The 19,951-nt window shown below is 43.4% G+C and overlaps 1 protein-coding gene across 1 annotated transcript in view; it reads right to left on the reverse strand.

Annotated features, from left to right (window-relative positions):
* LOC111153498 (G protein subunit alpha q) overlaps positions 1-19,170 on the reverse strand; it is a 303,307-nt gene extending 284,137 nt beyond the window's left edge. The window contains exon 1 of the mRNA XM_022512555.1: positions 18,967-19,170. Coding sequence (XP_022368263.1) covers positions 18,967-19,102 — 136 coding nt within the window. The 5' untranslated portion in view covers positions 19,103-19,170. The remainder of the gene's footprint in view (positions 1-18,966) is intronic.
* Positions 19,171-19,951: the final 781 nt, after the last annotated feature.

Below are 19,951 nucleotides of genomic sequence, written 5' to 3' on the forward strand. Positions count from 1 at the left end.
GGGCCCCCAACCTCTGGCAAGTGGGGGGCTGAAAACACAATGACTGTCATCTTTCAGCCCTGCAGCTCAAGCATATGGGATGGACACCGACGGATCCAAGACAAATAGAGAAGCAAGTCAATGAGATTCCACCCACACCATTTTTGGACAAAGAGTAGGGCCAGGGAAAATTGGGAAAATTCCAAAGAGAAACTGAAGACAACGCACACACAGAACATGCAAAAAGGAAAATGAAGACGACACTCTGGAAGATTCACTCTAGGAAACAGAAGAAGAAGAAGAAGAAGAAGAAACAAAAACAGCGTATAACCATTCTGTACTATTAAGAAAACGTGGACTGTTTTGAAATAGGGTATTAAAAAATGGAATAAGGTAAAAAGCGTCAGAGCTAGGAAATGACATAAGGAGAGGGAAAAGTGATACTGCGGAACTTGAAAATGAAGTTGGAGAATAAGAACTGTACAGCAGAACATTCCGTGATTCCAAACCTACTTCCTAGTGTGTGCCAGTTAGATGCCAACCACGGCCCCATTGGTGTTGCAGGGAAGCAATCTGAGCGAATCCCACAAGGAAAAGAATGGAGAAGGGAAGCAGTCAGAGGCGAGTTGACAGCTTTGGTAGAGAAACAGCAGAAGTCCAATATATGAAGCCCTGGCGTGCCTAAAGAAGCAAAACACTCCTGTGGAGAGAGAAGATAGTCAGGGATCAGCTGGGGAAAACCCCCGAAATGAAGGACAAAGATATAGATGGAATGGGGTCAGAGTGCTTCAGCATAAATAATGAAGATTATCAAAACACTGAAGCAAAGCCTGGTGAAGTTACTAAACTTCTGTGTTAAGGAAAGAAAGAGACATCCAGTGAGAAAAAGCAAAGCACAAAGAAAAAACCATCTGGCTGATGCAGGCTTCTCATCAAATGTAGATGTCAGGAGACAACGGAGCAGTAGTGACCCCGTGGCAAGCGATGTGGGTGGAAAAGATGCGTAGTCTGAGAACACTAGCCACGTGCCAGCCGCTGTTAGCACATGAATTCCACGGAGACGCACTCTCAAATACACAAGAACGCCAATAAATATATTCTCCACGGACCCTTCACGGAAAGCCTATCTGAAAGTGTAATCCAGCCAACTCAGAAGTAAATGAAAATAAATAAAAGCATACAATTAAAGAAAATGAGAGAAGAAATATCTGGTGATGAGCATTTATTTCAATAATGCTAAACAAGTAATTTTTAATTATAGACACGAATATATATAAAGACTAAAATCTATGAATGAAAGCTGAATAATAAGCAATACATAACAAAATACTTCGATGGGTTTCTTTAGGCTTAACTAGAAATGATTCCCTTGATCATCCCAGGTACTAGATATGAAATCGAAAAATGAAGAGTTTTAGAAAATGTGAAAATAAAGAGTATGAACTTTGCAAAACTACAGAATCGTTGGTGAAATGTTAATGTTCGCATAGGCCTGCAAGGTCAAACGTCAACTTTCTTTCAGGGGAAATGAAGAAGGAAGGTAAGAAGGGAGAGTACAAGCAGAAGGAGCACAAACCATTTCAGGGTAACAGAGCAGACAGACTGAATCTGAAGAGTCAGAAAGTTGTAATCTGGGGGAGAGCAGAATACAGAGAATGTGGATTAAAAAAGGAGTGTGGAGGGGAGTGGGGGGAGGGGGCGTGCCTGGGTGGCTCAGTCAGTTGGGTGTCTGCCTTCGGCTCAGGTCATGATCCCAGGGTCCTGGCATGGAGCCCTTCATTGGGCTCCCTGTGGGGAGTCTGTTTCCGGCTCTGCCCCTCCCCCCTCTGCTCATGTTCTCCCTCTCTCTCCAATAAATAAATCTTAAAAAAAAAAAAAAAAAAAAAAAAAAAAGAGCGGGGCGCCTGGTGGCTCAATGGGCTGAGCAGCTGACCCCTGATTTCGGCTCAGCTCATGATCTCAGGATCCTGACTATGAATCCCACACTGGGCTCCCATCACAGTCTGCTTGTCTCTCTCCCTCCCCACTCTGCCCCTCCATGCATGCCCTTTCACTCTCTCTCTCAAATAAACAAATGAATAACAACAACTTAAACAAAAAAGAGCATGGAAACTATCTTGAATACCATGTATATACCTCTCATGCCAACTGACACAAATATCCTTTTTACATTCAAACTAAGAAAACTTCCGTTTTCTGTACGTTTAGCCTTTCACTGACCATCAATAAAATTACAGGGACAGGCCTGAACTTTCAGAAAAATGTCCTTAGCCACTAGACAAGTTTTATGTTGTTCTTATAAGTGTTTTATCATTTCATACATTCAGTGCTGTCTCAGGGAAGACACAAAAAATAAAATACATATATACAACAAAATGTGTTAATCGTATTAGTAGTACCCATTAAGATTTAGAGAACCATTATAATCCTGATAGCACTAACTTGTCCATCAGAGGAATAAGAAAAATTCAGAAAATGCAAATTACATACCAGAGAAGCAAAAAATGGAAGTAATATAGACCAGGGGTTAGTAAATTAAATCTACAGTGTCAAATCTGGCTTGCTGCTTATTTTTGTAAATAAAGTTTTACTGGAACATAGCCATACCCATTCACTAATAAAGTCTGTGGTACAGTTGAATAGTTGGAACAGAGATCATATGGCCCACATAGCCAAAAATATTTACTGTCTCACACTTTGTATTAATAATTCCCAACTCCAGGTTGCCTGGGTGGTTCAGTTGGTTAAGCGTCTGATTCTTGATCTCAGCTCAGGTCTTAACTCAGGGTCATGAGTTCAAGCCCTATGTTGGGCTCCACACTGGGCCTGAAGACTATATTTAAAAAAAAAAAAAAAAGTTTCTCAACGCCTGGTAATAGGTGAACAAATTTCTCCATTACATGGGCAGGCGGGGTCCAGGAAGTGGAGGTGTGGGTTGGGGGAACGATAAATACTATTCCATCTCTGAAGCTGATAAATTGAGAAACATAGCCTGAAGAATACCACTAGAAGCTATAAAGACTACCAATAGTAAAATTAAAAGCAGACTACGATGTTTCAAATTATCAGAGGTGGAAAACGCAACAAGAGACCCAATACAAACCAAATGGGCAATGAAAGGAGAGAGGGAAGGAGGAAGAAATGGAAAGAGGAAGACAACTACCAGACATCAATGAAAGGATCAGAAGACAGAAATCAGCAAAAAACCCAATCGTATCTATGCTATCAACATGTTTATGTAGAATGAACTCACCTATTTAAGGAAAGATACTCTAAACTGAGGGTAAACAAAAACAAAATAAAATTTCTGAGAGGAGCAATAAGATATTAAGAATAGTTGAAAACAGATGGAGAAACAGGCCAAGCAAATGGAAATAACGGAAGGAAAAGATCCATATTAACATCCAACAAAGTTGAATTCCAGATAAAATAGAATTGACTTATGTAAGAAGGCAACGTTATAAGATAAAAGTTTAATCCTTGTGGACATTTTTAAGGTACATGAAAACAGAATTCTTATATATAGAGAAGAAAAATCTTTGGAAATAGAAGTTGCCATAAACACCAGAGTTTTAGAAGCCTTCATTCAGCTCAATTCTCAGGACTTGGCAGACTCACAATAATATAAATAAGGAGATTCAACAAAAATATAAGCAATAAAATTAAATAACACTCAAATTTATATTTTATTACATATATATACTTTATGTATTCATAGAACAAAAATTGACTACATACTAGGCTACAATACATTCCAAAAAGTAAAAACAGTACAGACCACATTCTCCTATCAAATTGACGTTAAGAGTAGGAATAAACAACAAAAATCACACTTAGAAAATTTTAAATTATCCTAAACAACCCTGGTTCAAAGATAAAAATCGAAACCATAATTTTAGAATATCTGTAGAAGAATGATATAAACACTACATAGAAGCAAGTAGAAAATTTCAAAGCTTTAAACACTTCTAACTCAAATCCAGAAAATGCTAAAATAAACAAACAATTTTAATTCAAAAAAATAGGAAAAGGACAACCAAATAAACCTACAGAAATTGCAAGAAAGAAATAAAAGCAAGAATAAAGAACACCGGTCCCAAGACCATACAATGGGGAAAGAATTTATCTTTTCAGGACGCCTGGGTGGCTCAGAGAGTTGAGCATCTGCCTTCAGCTCAGGTTATGATCCCAGGGTCCTGGGACTGAGTCCCGCATTGGGCTCCCTGCTCGGCGGGGAGCCTGCTTCTTCCTCTGCCTACCTGTCCCCCACTTGTGATCATCCTCTCTCTCTCGGACAAATAAATAAATAAAATCTTAAAAAAAAAAAGAATTTATCTTTTCAATAAATGGTACTGAAAACAACTAAATATCACCTGTTAAAAAAAAAAAAAAAAAAAAGTCAGAACCCTACCTCACATCATATACAAAAATCACCTCAAAGACCTACATCTAAGACCTAAATCTATTAAACTCTTGGAAGAAATTGTGAAGGTAAATATGACACCAAAGGTATAAGAAACAGCAGAAAAAATAAACTGGACTTCATCATAATTAAAACCTTTGTGTTTCAGTATAATTTTGTATATGGCCAAACCCGTCATGTTTTCAGTTCTATTTTCTTTTCCCCCTGGAGACATTCATCCTAGAGCACTCCATCCTTCTGCAGATAAATACTCAATTTCCTAGAAACAGCTAAGATAATAAAGTTGAAGTTAAAAGTGTTTTTTAAAAAAAAAAGTACAGAAAAGAAAATAAAGGCTGTATAATTGAAATTAATCCAATAAAATGCAAATGAGTTTTTTTAACCCATCAAGTGACAGTCACTAATGTAAACTAGAGGTGGCAAAGTAAACTAATACAACCTTTTTGAAAGATAAGGTGGTGATGTGTTTCAAAATTTAAAATAAGCCTGTCATCTGGCTGATGACCTAACCCCGAGGGACTTACCTGCTGAAGGGATCAACTGTACAAGTATACACAATGGATCCCCTACAATATTCACTGTAGCATTAATTATAACATTTTATAAAGGAATAAAACTATCCATCAATAAGGGTCAGGTATAGATGATAGTGTGTTGGTGAATGTTTTAACAGTAACCTCCCAGTGGAGGGTAAGCCCTGATTTGCAGCACTTGCCAATTTCCACAGTGTAAATACTCCCCATCGTGGCTGAGTTCAAGCTATCAAAGTGAAGTCACTGAACAGAGAATTTAGAAGATATGTGTACAACTGGCTTTCATGTGTAGACACGAGCTAAGAGCAGCACTGTATGAATGAAAATACACTGCAACTACAAAATATCCATTACATATTATTGGATGAGAAAAGCCAATTACATACAGAACAACTTATGCTGCATAATCTGTAACAGTATGAACTTAAGTGTATTTCATTGTCATTTTAGAAGAAAAAGAATCATACAACAGTGATTTATAAACACTATGTTCAATCTACTTTTGCCTATAGCAACAGAAGTATATCTAACTTTCATGTGGTCCCTAAACCAGATTAAGACCTTCATTTTAAAACAGAATAGTAGAAGATCAACGGAGTTGGCCTCAAAATAATTAAAAGCTTCTGTATTAAAGAGTACAAAACAAAGAGAAAGAAAAACAAAAGACTGGGGCTAAGTTATTTACAGTAAATATGAAAAAGGCTAATTTCAAATGTATGTTCAGAACTCATAAACAGACAAAGGAAATAAAGAGACAACTTAAAAAACAGGAGGTCCAACTAGAAACAAACACATGGGCTAATGACTGTTCTCACTAGTGATCAAATAAATGCAAATTCTCAAATTACATATGTTTCTTTGCTTGGTAACTTATTGATACCCTCATAATATTGTTCATGATGTTGCAAATCGCATACAATCACGTCAAGATATGTTTTAGGTGTGTGCAGTCAAGTCATAGAATTTTTTATATCCTCAGACCTACAATTAACATTTCTACTAATCTATTCTAATAAAGCGTGTGTGTTTAAAAAATACTAACTCCAGGGGCACCTGGGTGGCTCAGTCAGATAAGTGTCTACATCCAACTTGGGTCATGATCCCAGGGTCCTGGGATGGAGCCCCACATCAGGATCCCAGCTGATCAGGAGTCTGCTTCTCCCTCTCCCTCTGCCTGCTGCTTCCCCTGCTTATGATCTCTCTCTCTCTTTCTCTGTGAAATAAATAAAGCCTTAAAAAAATAAAATAAATAAAAATTAAAAATGCTAACTCCACCAAGAATTTCATCACAGCATAATTTTTAAAATGGTTACATTGGGGAGGCACCTGGATGGCTTAGTCAGCTAAGCACCATATGATTATACCTTTGCAAGAAACATAAAAATAAAATAGACAAGAAAGGATCACACACAAAAAATGACGTTTCTGGGGCACCTGGGTGGCTCAGTGGGTTAAGTCTTGCCTTCGGCTCAGGTCATGATCTCAGGGTCCTGGGATCGAGCCCTGCATCGGGCTCTCTGCTCAGCAGGGAGCCTGCTTCCCCCCTCTCTCTGCCTGCCTGCTTGTGATCTTTCACTTTCTCTCTGTCAAATAAATAAATAAATAAAATTTTTTTAAAAAACGATGTTTCTTAGGTTAGTACACTTTGGATAAATTTATGAATAAATTTTACAAGTTTTTCAAACTTGCTGTAAAAACCATTTCCATTATTTTATAGTATTTCAAAAATCACTGAAAAATCACACATAAAAAACATTATTGTACACCTGACACTATTGTAACATTTTGTGTCAACATGATACTTCAAAAAAAGTTAATATCCTTTAAAAAACAGTTATTAACATAGAACGGATTGTCATTCTTCTGAAGGCCAACATCAAAACAATATAATGTATTTCTTAGGAATGTAAGAAAATTCTTATGTGGAAGAAAATAAACACATCTTGATTCAAACTCTATTAAATACAATGGTTTTTTCTCATCATTAAACTTTACTATTTTAGGAAACAATCATACCACCAAAGGATAGCTATCTCAAGTGCTCTTATTTTGTTCCCAAAAGAGAATAAAATACAATATAAATTCAGTTGGTAGCATACTGTTTGAAGATACATTATATAAAGGATGAATATATTTAACAGAAAAAAAATAAATCATTGTGTGATTCTATGATTCAATACACTGGGATGCACAATGCATTAATTAATTCTGGGAAGGACAGATTATAATTTGAGTAGCAATTCACAGACTCTAGGGATTTAGAAAAACCCTAGACAAGATTCTCTGTTCCCATAATAAGCATGGCCTGGAGTGGAAAGCCCTACAGCAAATGTGTTTCTCAAAGGACACAGCTGGGGATTTTGATGAAAATATATTTGGAGTTAAGATTCCTAAGAAATACTATTAATGAAGTCCTCCTATAATTTCCTCCATTAAAATGCAACCTTTTGCCAAGATTTGTATGGATAGGAAAAAACAAATTACCAGAAACTAATCAAGCAAGATATAGGTATCTTCTCTTCATAGAAGAACATGGGAAACTTTGGGAACTCATCATTACAAGAGATGACCAAAATTTTTTAGTCATTTCTAATGTGCTCTGTGTAACATCTCAGATGGTGACCCAATGCATCACAGGAGAAACTAGCATGTTCACACCATTTCTTAGTCCTTGAACACATCATGGCCCTTCCATCTCTAGACTCTGTGTCCCCACTAAGCTTGGCTCCAAGAGGAGCCAGTATTATGCCAATTTATTAGTTCTTGACCCATCAGGAATTGGTTGGTAATAAAAATAGAGGTTGGTTTCAAGTATCCTTTGTTTCAGCACTCCCTCGCTCTGCTTTCAAATTATTCAAAATTATTCAAATTATTCAAAATAGATTTGCCTACATTTCCAGTCAAGAAATCCTCCTAAGTCGATTTCTATCTTGGACAAAAGCAGCCCATTCTGAGTGTTGGTCATAAATGGAAATAGGCTTGAGGGCCCATTGAATAACGTGTTCCCTGGCCTTGGATGTGACAGCCCAGACGGTGAACAGCTCCAAAGAGAATGTGAACAGCACCGACTCATAGGTGCCTTTCTCAGCTAAAATTGCAAGGTGACTTCTACATTCTGGGCCTCCACCTGAGTGTGAATCCACTTGGCAAGCACAGCTCAGGCTACTACTTCTCTACTTACTGCCTTGGGCAGCTGGCAGGTGCTCTATTGTAGGAGAGGGAAGCCAGGTGAAGCAGATTTCCTGGACAACGATCTCTCCAGAGACATTCTAATAACCCATCGCCAGATTAGCAGAGTTCTCAATACGGTAAGAGATGCACTTCCATCACCTTCAACAGCTGTCAGATACGAAGAAAGAGAGCAAGAGAGAGAAAGGAGCCACATTGTCAGTTTCCTTTATAATGTGTGCTCGGTTTTTCTCGGGACACTGCTTGACACAGGAGTTCTGGGCTCAGTCTACGTAACCCCCTTAGGGACCGAAAGGTCAGGAGAGAACGCACACAACCCGAACTCCTTCCAAACAACCCAGACTGCTACACTTGCTCATCTCGCACCCCGGGGTCTGGGAGAGGAGGGCACAAGGAACGTGACCATGAGGAGGAAAGGTGGCAGGGCAGTGAGGCAGGCAAGAGAAGCTGCGGTGGCCCAGCTCTTTCTGAGCAAAGACACCAGGCCCCGGAGCAGCGCACCCTTCCTTTGCTCTCCAGGCTCTGGCAGCCCCACCAGCAACAACACCCTCTGCCCAGCCAAGCCCCGCTAGACCCCCCATTACTCTCCTTCACCTGTGACTGTTCCCCTTTTCCCCTGCACCCGTCCAGCTTCAAATCTGCGATCCAGCTGAAAAGATGGTGAGGAAAAGGCCATGGCCGGGAGGAAAACAGGGGTTGGTAAAGGCCCAACACCCGCCTGGCACGCCCAAGGGAATCGGGTGCTTCTGAAGACCCAGGCCAAGAACCTAGCTGTTCCTTCATGGAGCCCTTTCTCCAGAATGCAGACAAGAGACACAGGAAGCCTCCTTCTTGAAGTTTCTCTGACATGGCCATGACAATTGAGGGCAGCTCAGAAAAACAGCCCTGTTTTTCTGGTTTCAGTAAAGCCCCGTGGTTGGGGCGGGAAAATGGGCACAGTCCAGTAAGAAGAAATGGACAGACACGGCCTGTTCTTGGGTTCATTCGAAATCTTCCCTGGAAGGCCCTAGAAAAGGGAGCCACCGGCTCCCAACACAAAGCAGTCCCCCAAGCGTGTTCTGCCGAGTGTGTGAGGGCTCCCGGGGCCCAGGCTCAAAGCGCCAACCTGCATTCACTGAAAACTGCAGAAATGGGCTCAGGCAGCAGAGACTCTGTGCAAGCACGGGAAAAAGCATTGCTAAAAGGCCAATGATGGGGAAAAAATCATAGCAGTAAGTCGAAGGTAGTGGCCTGAGGGTCCCTAAGAAAGCACGGAGTCCTGAACAGGGCAGTGCCGGGTCACCGCGCCTGCCCCTCCGGCTCCACCCCTGCGCCTGCCAAGCTATCGCCCTTCCTGCAGGAAGCAAGAGACCCATGCTGATATGACAGGAGGCTTCTGATACCATTCCCTGTGAAGGCGACGAAACTATCAGCAGCAGGCCAGGCAGCATGAGGGGCAGCTCCTGACAGCCTCGCTCACGCCTCCTCACTCCTCCCCGGAGCTGCGGGAGCCGCCAGCAGGGCGCTCAGAGTCTCTTCGGAGGGGAAGCTAGGGCCATGAGGGCGGCCAGGAGTCCAGCGGACCTGCCAACGCCTCCTGGAGAGCGTGTGGCTGCCGGAGGGCTGGGGCTCGGGCCCCCCTCGTCCAGGGAGGCGGCCGGGCCGAAAGCGGCCAAGATGCCAGAGCTGCGGAGAAAGTTGGAAAGCAGCCCTCAGATCTGGTCCCATCTCTTCACTCCACAGGTTTCTACTGAAACAGTAAAGGAACAAACGAAAGAAACACCTTCAGGTTAGTTCAAGGAGATAGGGCGGGAGTCCCTGACTTCCCTTCCGTTACAGGTTTTAGAAAAAAGAAAAAATCCAAATAACTCCCCCAAGATGCAGAGCCACGGGGTACGTATGTAGCCGAATAAAGCCTCACGATGCCAGTAAGCCACCGCTTTTGCGTGATGAACCCATTTTCAAAACTCTATCACGAGTCTTACTTAGAAAGACAAGAGTTAAACACTTAACAAGTACCCTGGCATTCTTTTAAGGGCAAACCAGGAACAAGAATTAAAGTCATCCTGTATTATTAGAACAAGTCACAGGAAATGGGTCAGCTCTTTAGGACAGGAGGAAAACTGCATTTGCCATCTGCAGAAAGAGCATATAGTGTAACAGAGCAGCTCTGAAAAGCCTCGGTCTTAAAATATCAACTCACATGACCAGAAAGTAACATTGCATCTTTGCCTTAAAAAAAAATAAAAATAAAAACAGAAAACAAACAAACAAAATAATGACAACAACAAAAACACCAAAAAACACCAAAACCTACTCAAGCTGCCTGGGTGTAACAAAAGCAAAGGCCTGGGCTAAGGCTATCCTCCCTACCTATCTGTACAGAAATACAAGTAGAAAGAGAGATTTGAAGGCTCTCCAGCGACTGAGATGAGAATGTTCAAGTCATGAGAAAGATTCGAGATTACTCAACGCAGGCACAGCACCTTCCTCCTTTCTAGCAAATGCATTGCATCCTATTTTGAAACCCAGTGGCGCATGAGAGCTTGCCCAGCGCCGGCTCACTCACTCCCTGCTGGTAATCATGAACCAATCTCAAGTCCCTGCCCTCTGGAAAAGGAAGGAGAATGGTGCATTTTGTTCAATTAACAACGTATTCGCCAGACTAAACGGTTGCTAAAGAAAGTTAGTCATCTCCTAAAACCGCACTCACAAGTGTCCTTTTAATGTATTAAAGCACCCAACTTCCCCTCACCAGCTCACAGCCACGTTTGAAAGAAGCACCAACTTGGAAGTTCCTGAAATCGGAAGGAAATGCGCATGTCAGGGAGTGGAGGCGCCCCTCCTTGAGAAGAAAGCGCTGTCATCAAAGAGTGAATGGGTGGGTGGTATCTGCATGGAAGGGCTATTTGGGGGGCCTCTGCCAAACAGCTGGAAGGGGGGGGGACACTGAAGCACTTGTCTTTAGAAGCAAATTGTCAGTTGCAGCCACCAGGAAATATATGGAGGGTGCCACCCATCACCGCCTTCTCCCACGGCAAAAGGAAAAGCAGGAAAGAAACAGGAAAAATGAAGAACTTTATTTTTTAAGTTTTGAAAATATAAAAAAGCAGCAGAAGAAAAACTCTTCCGATTTTTTCACAAGGGATGGTGAACAAAGAAGAGCGACAACAACAAAGTCAGATTCTGGGAAGAGGCAATAAATTCATCACTTCAGCTCTCTGAAGGGGAAAAAAAACTCAAGGCTATCTCTTAGAAATATGCAGGAACAGGTTTCTGAACATCACTCTTCAGTTCCTGCAAGACAGCCAAAGAGTCTCACTCTCGCTCTTTTTAATTTGTGGATCAATTATTATTCCCTCTGTGAGGTTGCCGGAATATAATGGCATTAATAACACTCACGTTCCCAACTGCCCCACAATCCATTACACACTTCCCTTGAAACAACTACTTTGTTTCCAAAGCAGTCAAACCAATCACCGTCCAAAATTAATCCTGTAATAAAGGTGTATGGAATTTTTAAATTTCAAAGGACCTGTGTGTGTAACAGTTTTCCATTCAAACTGCTACAAAAACTGCCATTGGCTTTTCAACCCTGAAACAATATGAGAATGCTCAACTGAATCATTCTCGCTAGACAATGAATGAGAAGCAGGCAAGGAGACAAAGACTATTCCAGCGCTCAAACAGAATTCCTTTTACGGTGCCCCGGGTGGCCCCCAAAACAGCAAAGAGCTGTGGCAAATGGAGAACATATGGATGGTACCCTCAGACGAAAGCAAAAAGCTTGACCTTCACATCCTCCAACTGCTCTTTCTTCGGGGGAATCCACCTGCCCAGCCTGCCCACACCCTCCTCTGCCCACGAGTCCCGGGGGTTCCTGACAAAAACAGAACCAGGGTAAACTGAGCAAGGTTTTGTGTTACATCGAGACACAAACCCGCAGGAGCCTCTATCTTTGCCTTCATGGAGCTTCCAATCCAGCTGGAGCTCAGGGCAAGCGGTCAGTAATCATTTCTCACAGTTAAAGGCAAAAAAACCTGATATGCTCCAAGGAAATAATTCTCAAGATCATCTGCTTTCCCCAGTTGTGTAATCCCCGGAAAGCTTCTACAATGGCCTTCAGATTATTTTGTTTTTTTCTTTGTATTAAGAGCCAATAAAAAAAAAAAAAGCCACCGCCAAGAAGGATAAAACTCAGAAGGACAAGTCTGTCCGAGGGCGTCAACTGAGAAACAACAAAAACTGTGAAAAAGTGCTACAACTGTAGTGTTTCCCATTGACAAATAAGAAATGAGGAGTGTCTCGCCCAGCACATTCTTTTACACATATTAGATGCTTACTGTCGGTTCATTTGACCAGCATTCTGTACGCAACCGTTCTTTCATAAGATATGTCTGTTTAAAAATAAATAAATAAATTGGAGGAAATGTTTATCTTCCAGTAACTGGCAAGTGTTTGCGGAATAAATGAATTTGAAATATGTTCATAACTTCATTTTTAAATAATACTCATTTTGTTCTTAAAAATTCAACCATGAAGGTTTTTAACAAAATATCCTGCACTGATCTCAGAAATGATGGCTAGGTATAAAGGTCAACTCCAGAGCTATAAAGTGAATGCAAATTCTGGTTCTCAGCATCAAAATACAGGTATTTATTATTGCGTATAAAGTCCAGATCCATGACCACCTAGGATTTATGAACTCATTTCTGATAGTATGGTTAGGTCCTTTTCTTACTTTTACTACCTGTTAGATGAGAAATCAGACAGATTTTTACATATCAGTAACATAACAAATCAAAGGTGATTGTCAAACAACTTCCTATAATTTTATTAGTAACAGCTGTTCACACAAAATCCTGTTTGGGTCTGAGAATAGCTCTGTCTTTAATGTTACTCCATTCGGCAGAACAAGAGAAAACATTCACTGTTTACTGTAGTCAGTTACTGCCACAGCTTTAATTACCAACAATCACACATTTTACCTTCTATTGCTACTTCACACTTGCCTAGGATTTTTTCTGCAAAAATCTTAACATTGCTGAAAAGCCATTATAAAAGTTTCCTTTTGAAAAACGTCATTGCCCTCCCTGTTTCAACCAGGAAACTAGACTTTAAATTTGTTGCTACAAATACTTGTATTTCCCTTAACCCAAAACAGAGAGTCTGGAGGAAACAGACTCTCTCCCTCCACCTTCTTAAGAGGAAAGCAATCCTAACCTTCTTAAAATGGCTTCTCTTTCCCAAGATGTACCATTTAAGATCCCTATTTTTCCTCTACAACACCCAATCAACATTTCCATTAATATCAACAGAACTAATGACCTCCCATTAAAGAAAAATTAATATGAATGCTGGAATCAAAATCATCCTTGGAAAATCTAGTTCATTTCTTCTCAAGTGTAAGTTTGCCTGGATCATGAAGAAAAATCTGTTCCTTTTTTCTGCTAAGTTTAGCATAGCACGCAGCCTCACAACTGTGAAAGCTGTTTCAGGTCCTTAAAAATTCATCTGTAATAAAAATCATAACTATACTGAATAGGCACCTCTGAAAACTGAACACACGCCACCTCTTATTAAGGGGAACTGGGTTGTGGTTTTGTTGCTGTTTTTAATGAAAAGAAGGCTATCAAATTTACTTGGGGTTTTTTTGTTGTTGTTTTTTTAAGATTTTATTTATTTATTTGACAGAGAGATCACAAGCAGGCAGAGAGGCAGGCAGAGAGAGAGGAGGAAGCAGGCTCCCTGCTGAGCAGAGAGCCCGATGCGGGGCTCGATCCCAGGACTCTGAGATCATGACCTGAGCCAAAGGCAGCGGCTTAACCCACTGAGCCACCCAGGCACCCCTCAAATTTACTTGTAATAAACAAAATGGCCACTAAATTACTCTTCTGGTCCTCCTTCCTACATTTACCTAAAAATATACATATCGATATACAGGGGATAACTTCACTGCATAGTATGATTTTAACGTGTGCTGAAGTTTGCATAGGAAGAAATAACACGTAAACAGAGCCATGAGTTACAGGGCAGATCCAGCCAATAAATGTACACGGCTTGACGCAAAAATCTTACTCTGAAGGCTTTGCTATAGAGTCAGAGCTACAGTTCTGATTTTCATGAGGGATGCCCCCATTTCACCCTCCAGATATAAACTATAAGTACTTTGCTTCAAAGAAACAAACAGAAAAAAGCAGAAAGAAAAAGACGAGATGCATCCAAATAAATCCTGACATTTAGAAACATATTTGACACTTGGAAGCTGAAAGAATAGCAAAAATAAAACTCGCTGGTTTTAACGCAGCCGCATCAACACTGTATTTTGGCATTTCCAGGGAGATGCTGTTACTGGGGCTGCTTATAGGGATCCCTGCCTTCTGCTGTTCTGAGTGGGCATCCTAGAAGGCCACTAACTTCTGGGTTGATTCAGAGCATCAACCCCCATCCCTCTCCAGTGAACTCTACTGCGGGGTGGTGGGCCAGGCACTTTCACCCAGACCCACGTGAATGAACCCTCCCTCCTGTCTGAATCCGCCAGTGCATTCCCAGCCGGCCAAGTGCGCTCCTGCTCTAAAACTGTCCAGTTTTCAGGACAACTGTATACCTCGCAACTCAAAAGAGTCCATGTGCGACTCTGAAATTTAATCACTGTGCTTCTCATCTGACTGTACAGATGAATCACAAAAACCTCTGCAGTAGCCACCTATGCTCTGGAGAAACCTGGAATTCACTCTGTCCAGCACGTTGGGGAGAAAGTGTATGGCCTGGAGATAACAGGGTTAAACCAGCTTCTACGCAATAAGTAGCCAAGATAGGGAATGGTTTATCTTTTTTTTCCCTTTTCAACTCTCATACTTTAAGCATCGCTGTCACCATTCCCAAACACATGCAGCACAGAACCATAACACACAGGCGCAGTACACGAGGTCACATATCACGTTAACACTTCCGATTCTGGAATGCACGTATATGCAATTACCTCAAAGAGCTATAATTTTTTAAAGACCGTGATTTTTATCTGCCACAGATTAAAAAACGTTATGTATCCCTGTGTCTCCACATTTTATTCATTATTTCATGGTCCCAATTTCTATCAGGAGGGTCAGGAATAAAGGTACTCACTCATTCAACAAGTACTTAAGGGAGGGCATGTCATGAGTTAGGGATCTACTGAGCTGGAAGTTGGGGTTTAATAGTGAGCACTACGGACACACTCCCTACCCTCCCAAGCTGCTGGTCTAGAATGGGACGAAAATCCACAATCACGCATGTAATTCAGTTAGAAGACAGAGGACATATATTCTTCCAGCTAAGACCAGCCTAAACAGCCTGTTTTCAATAGGTGGAACCCAGTCCATTAGAAAGGCTTGCTAAATCTTCCTGTTTAGTGATTAAGATCTAAAGAGTTGAGATTTTAAAAACATGTAAAATAAGAACAGGTTAACAGGAAATATATAAATATATATCTTCAAGGAACTGATAAAAATTTCAGCACGAATATCTGTAACTAAGCAGGAATTCAAAGCCACTTGTTGTATACAGTCTTAAGGACACATTAATATTAGATACTGTGACCTATGTACTACAAATACATTTAGCTAATATTCATAAATGGTAATCAGTTAAAGTAAATGTAATGTACTATATACGCACAAAGCATATGAAAACTTACAACCAAGTTAGAAGAAGTTATTCGCTCACATATAGATGTAGAATACAAAGTCTTCCTTGAGGTGTCAAGGAAAAATACTTATGTAAGTAAATTCAGAGAACGAATATGGTAAAGAAAACAAGAATTCATTATTAAATATGGTTATTTTACAGTGGTAAGTTTCTGGGTTCATTTTTAAAAAAGAATAAAAATCAAAACATATCAGTACTATATTATTTGGAATACACCAGCATAATCGCTGTATGTGTATCAAAACAGCCCACATTTCACTGCTATACTTTCATCTAGGCAGGTAACGACTATTTTCTCTCTCTTGTTTCTTCATATTAGTAATATATAAAATAAATGGTGAACATATGCAAAGGTCCCCCGCCAAGTAAATCCATTTCCACTAACATGACGTCATGCCTTGAACTAAAATTCAGTTTGAAAATAATTTCATACTGAATGTCATTTAAATATAAAAGTGACCCTTCCATTTAAATAATGTAGTTAAAAATATTGATAAATCTTGACACTGTGAAAGGATAAATCCTAGAACCTTCTTCGGATAGGTGGGAACAGGAAGATGCAGTGAACTCATCCAAGCAGCCGATGGGAGAGCAGTTCTTCAAAGAGAAGTCCTCCCCAACACCTTTCCTGGTTCAAATCAACCATCATTTTTCTCCTGGATTCAAAAAACTGTGAAATCCCATGCACACACACACACATGCACACATCTACATTTAGTAGAGAACATTTACTGTAGAGGTAGTATAGGTATCAAACTCATTATGCTACAAAAGCAACATCTCTAGGACAGGAAACTGTAACAATTCTTACCTGATGCCTAGGGGTAGTGTTTCTAACAAAGAGCTGTTCAAATTTTTAAATGTTATTAATGAAGGTAGGTGCTAAATTAATGCCATATCTTCCCACCACTCCTAATGGGCTCTATTTGGGGGCTGGGGTTAGGCTTATTAAACCCCACTCAAATAACCTAATAAGAGAAAAAGTTCTCTTATTACTACCACTTCAGCAGGAAAACTGTTTCACTTTTTTGCTCATAAAATCATCTCCCCGAGTATATTTTTAAAGCACTGTATGTTACTGAAATATACAGTACGTAATTAAATGTTCATATATGTGTATTTGCCTAAAAATCTTCCTCCTAGACATTCAGACTGAGGCCTTCAAACAGACAAACCCCCGGGGTTCTAACTCCTAGCTCCCTGGGAACTCGAGCTGTCACATTTCAGACAACAGGGATGGCTTGAGATCTCAAATGCTGTATTCACAGCTAACCATAAACAAAGACTGTAAACAGGGCAAAAGAGAGCCTATTCTTTAGTCTCTCTAAAACACATCCTTTTCCTTTATCTGTACTTAGACACTCTATGCCTATTTCTCTTCCCCTCTCTTTTTTTCTCAATCTTGAGAATTCGCAACATGTTCAATTACACATGATTCAGCCCTTAGAAGTAGCCCAAAATGAGAATAAAAACATTTTTTTTTTAAATATTCTTTTTCCAATTGCAGTTTTCCCCTCCCCTGGCTTCATTCCCTAAAGCCCACCTCTTTTACCCAGCGCTTTGCCTTCTGTTCCTTATAAGCATGTGCACATTTATCTAATCTGGTTTCAAGATGAAGACATAAAGCATGGCATGCGAGTTAACCATTTGTAACTATTTGCAATCATTATATTTTGTTCCCTCTTGTAAATGATCCGGTAGATAAGCAGTTCAGTCCCAAAGGCAACTGGTTCCTTAAACCAGGAGATGAAATGCTCAAGAAAGAAACTGCATGCTTCTTAAATCTGAATTGACAATACAATATTTCCCTCTTTCAGACATGACTGGGAAACATATTTATTATACACACAAATATCTTGAACACAAGTGCAGACATTTTTCAGGCCTGTTACCGCAAAGCTGTTTGCTCTCCCTACCACCATAGCTCAGAGTTATGTCACGCTGACTCCTATGTGCACCCTGATCCTTGATTCTGAACATTCTCTCAAAGATAATTATCAATAGAATTCCTATTTGAGAAATGGCATTTTCTTGATAACTTAGTGTGAAGGCAGAATGTTGGGTTGTTTTTTTTTAAGAGATTAAAGGGAAATTTTTGCTATACACTTCCCGTTTTCCTTCCAGTCCAGATCCCAAAGATACTAAAATGTTGTCCGTTTTAAACAAAAGGTTTCTATTTGCTGCCGTGAGAGTAACTGAGAGGCTGCACTGGTTTTCAGTAGTAACTATTGTGAATTCAGGCCTACATCTGGGTTGCCTCATTAAACAAAAGAAACCGGTCGCTGTCAACAACCACACAGCACAACCCTCCCGTATCCCTCCTATCTGGAAGGAATGGTGCAGACGAGAAACAAGCCTGCCACCATCCACTGGTAAAGAAACTCTTCTGAGTCCCTCCTTTCAGTGGTCTGGTGGCTAGAGAAAGCACTTATGTGACACATTTGAGCTTGCCTGCCTGCCACCTGAATACATAACCCCCCTTTCTTTGGAGGGCCAACCACTCGATTCCCTCATCATCACTCCTTGGGGAATCCAGTCGCGAGTCGGCCCACCCGACCACCATTCCGTCCTGACCCCAGAAAGAACTGACAATGGATTCACACCGGCCACCCCACCGCACGCCGTCCCCCAACGTGCCCCGGCACGGCTCGTCACCCTCGGGCCACAGACACACACACACACACACACACACACACACACACACACACACACACACACACACACACACACACACACACGGCTCCCCTCTCCAACACGGGGCGCCATGGCCAAGACACTGGAAGTTAACGCCGCTGCCCACCTTCCCACCCCCGCGCCTCTCCCTCGAAGTGATTTGCCATTTAGGAGATGCACAGCTCATAAACGCACTCCCCGAAGGCACAGCCCTCGGGGATACCAAAAGGCACCAGCCGAGGCCCCGGGCAAGGCAGCTGCGACCCCTCTGCGCGTGTATGTGTGCGCGCGTGTATGCGCGCGCGCGCGTGTGTTACGCGCCCGCGCACCCGCGCGGGTGCAGGTAGTGGCCGGGGGCGCGCCCGCCGAGGGTCGGGGCGAGCCGCGGGCGCCCGGGGGCGGGGGCCGCGGAGGGCAGCGACCCCGGGGACCCGGGGGCGACGGGCGGGGGCCGCAGGGGCCCGGCGGGAGGGCCCACGGCGGCGGGCCCCGGGCTGTACTCACCGAGCAGCAGCAGCTTGAGCTCCCGGCGGGCGTCCCGCTTGTCCCTGCGGAGCTGCCGCTCGATCTCGTCGTTGATCCGCCGAGCTTCCTTGGCCTCCTCGCTCAGGCAGCACGCCATGATGGACTCCAGAGTCATTCTTCCAAAGTGCCTCCGCTGCAGCCCCGCCGGCACCCCCTGCTCACACGCGCGCACACACACCCTCCCGCCCTCGCTCCCCCGAGGCAGCGGTGGCCGCCGAGCCCCCGCCGCCCGGGCGCGCGTCCGGGACGAGCTCGGGGAACGGCCGCGGGGGCCGCGGCCACCAGGTGGGCCGGGGGTGCGGCGGGAGCGGGAGGCTCGGGCCGCCGGGAGGAGCGAAGCGGGCGCGGGAGGCGGCCGCGGGCGCTGGCTCGGGGGGCGCGCGAGGGAAGGCCGCCGCGCCCGGCCTCGCTCAGACGCCCGCGCCTCCTTCCCTGGGAACCGGCGGCCCGCCTCGCCCCCCGCGCCGCCGCCGCCGCCGCCGCCGAGGTTCCCCTAAGCCCTGCGCCCGGCGGCGAGAGCACATCCACCGGGGCGTCCCCTCAGCGAGCGGCCGCCGACGGCTCCCCGCGCCCGGCGCGCCCGCCCCTCGCCGCCGCCTGACACGGCTCCTGGGCGCCCTGGGCCCTGCCCGCGCCCACCGCCCGGCTCGCGCGCAAACCCCGCTCGCCGGCCCGCCCGCCGCGCGCTCCGCCGCCTCCGCCTCCGCTCCGCCTCCGCCAGACGCCCACCCCCGGCCCCGATTGCCAGGAGCGGAGCGGCTGCTCAGTGCGCGCCCTCCCCCTCGCCACACACGCACATTTTCTTCTTTCTCTGAACTGGAGCACAGATCCGGGAGGGAGGCGGCGGCGGCGGCGGCGGCGGCGGCAGCGGCGGCGGCGGCGGCGGGAGGAGGAGGGGAGGCGGAGGGAAGGAGGGAGGGGGGAGCGGGAGGCGGTGCCGCCCGGCCCCTCCTGGAAGGCTTTC

The sequence above is a fragment of the Enhydra lutris genome, unplaced genomic scaffold (assembly GCF_002288905.1).
Source record: "Enhydra lutris kenyoni isolate GAN:26980312 unplaced genomic scaffold, ASM228890v2 scaffoldscaffold33, whole genome shotgun sequence".
NCBI lineage: Eukaryota > Metazoa > Chordata > Mammalia > Carnivora > Mustelidae > Enhydra > Enhydra lutris.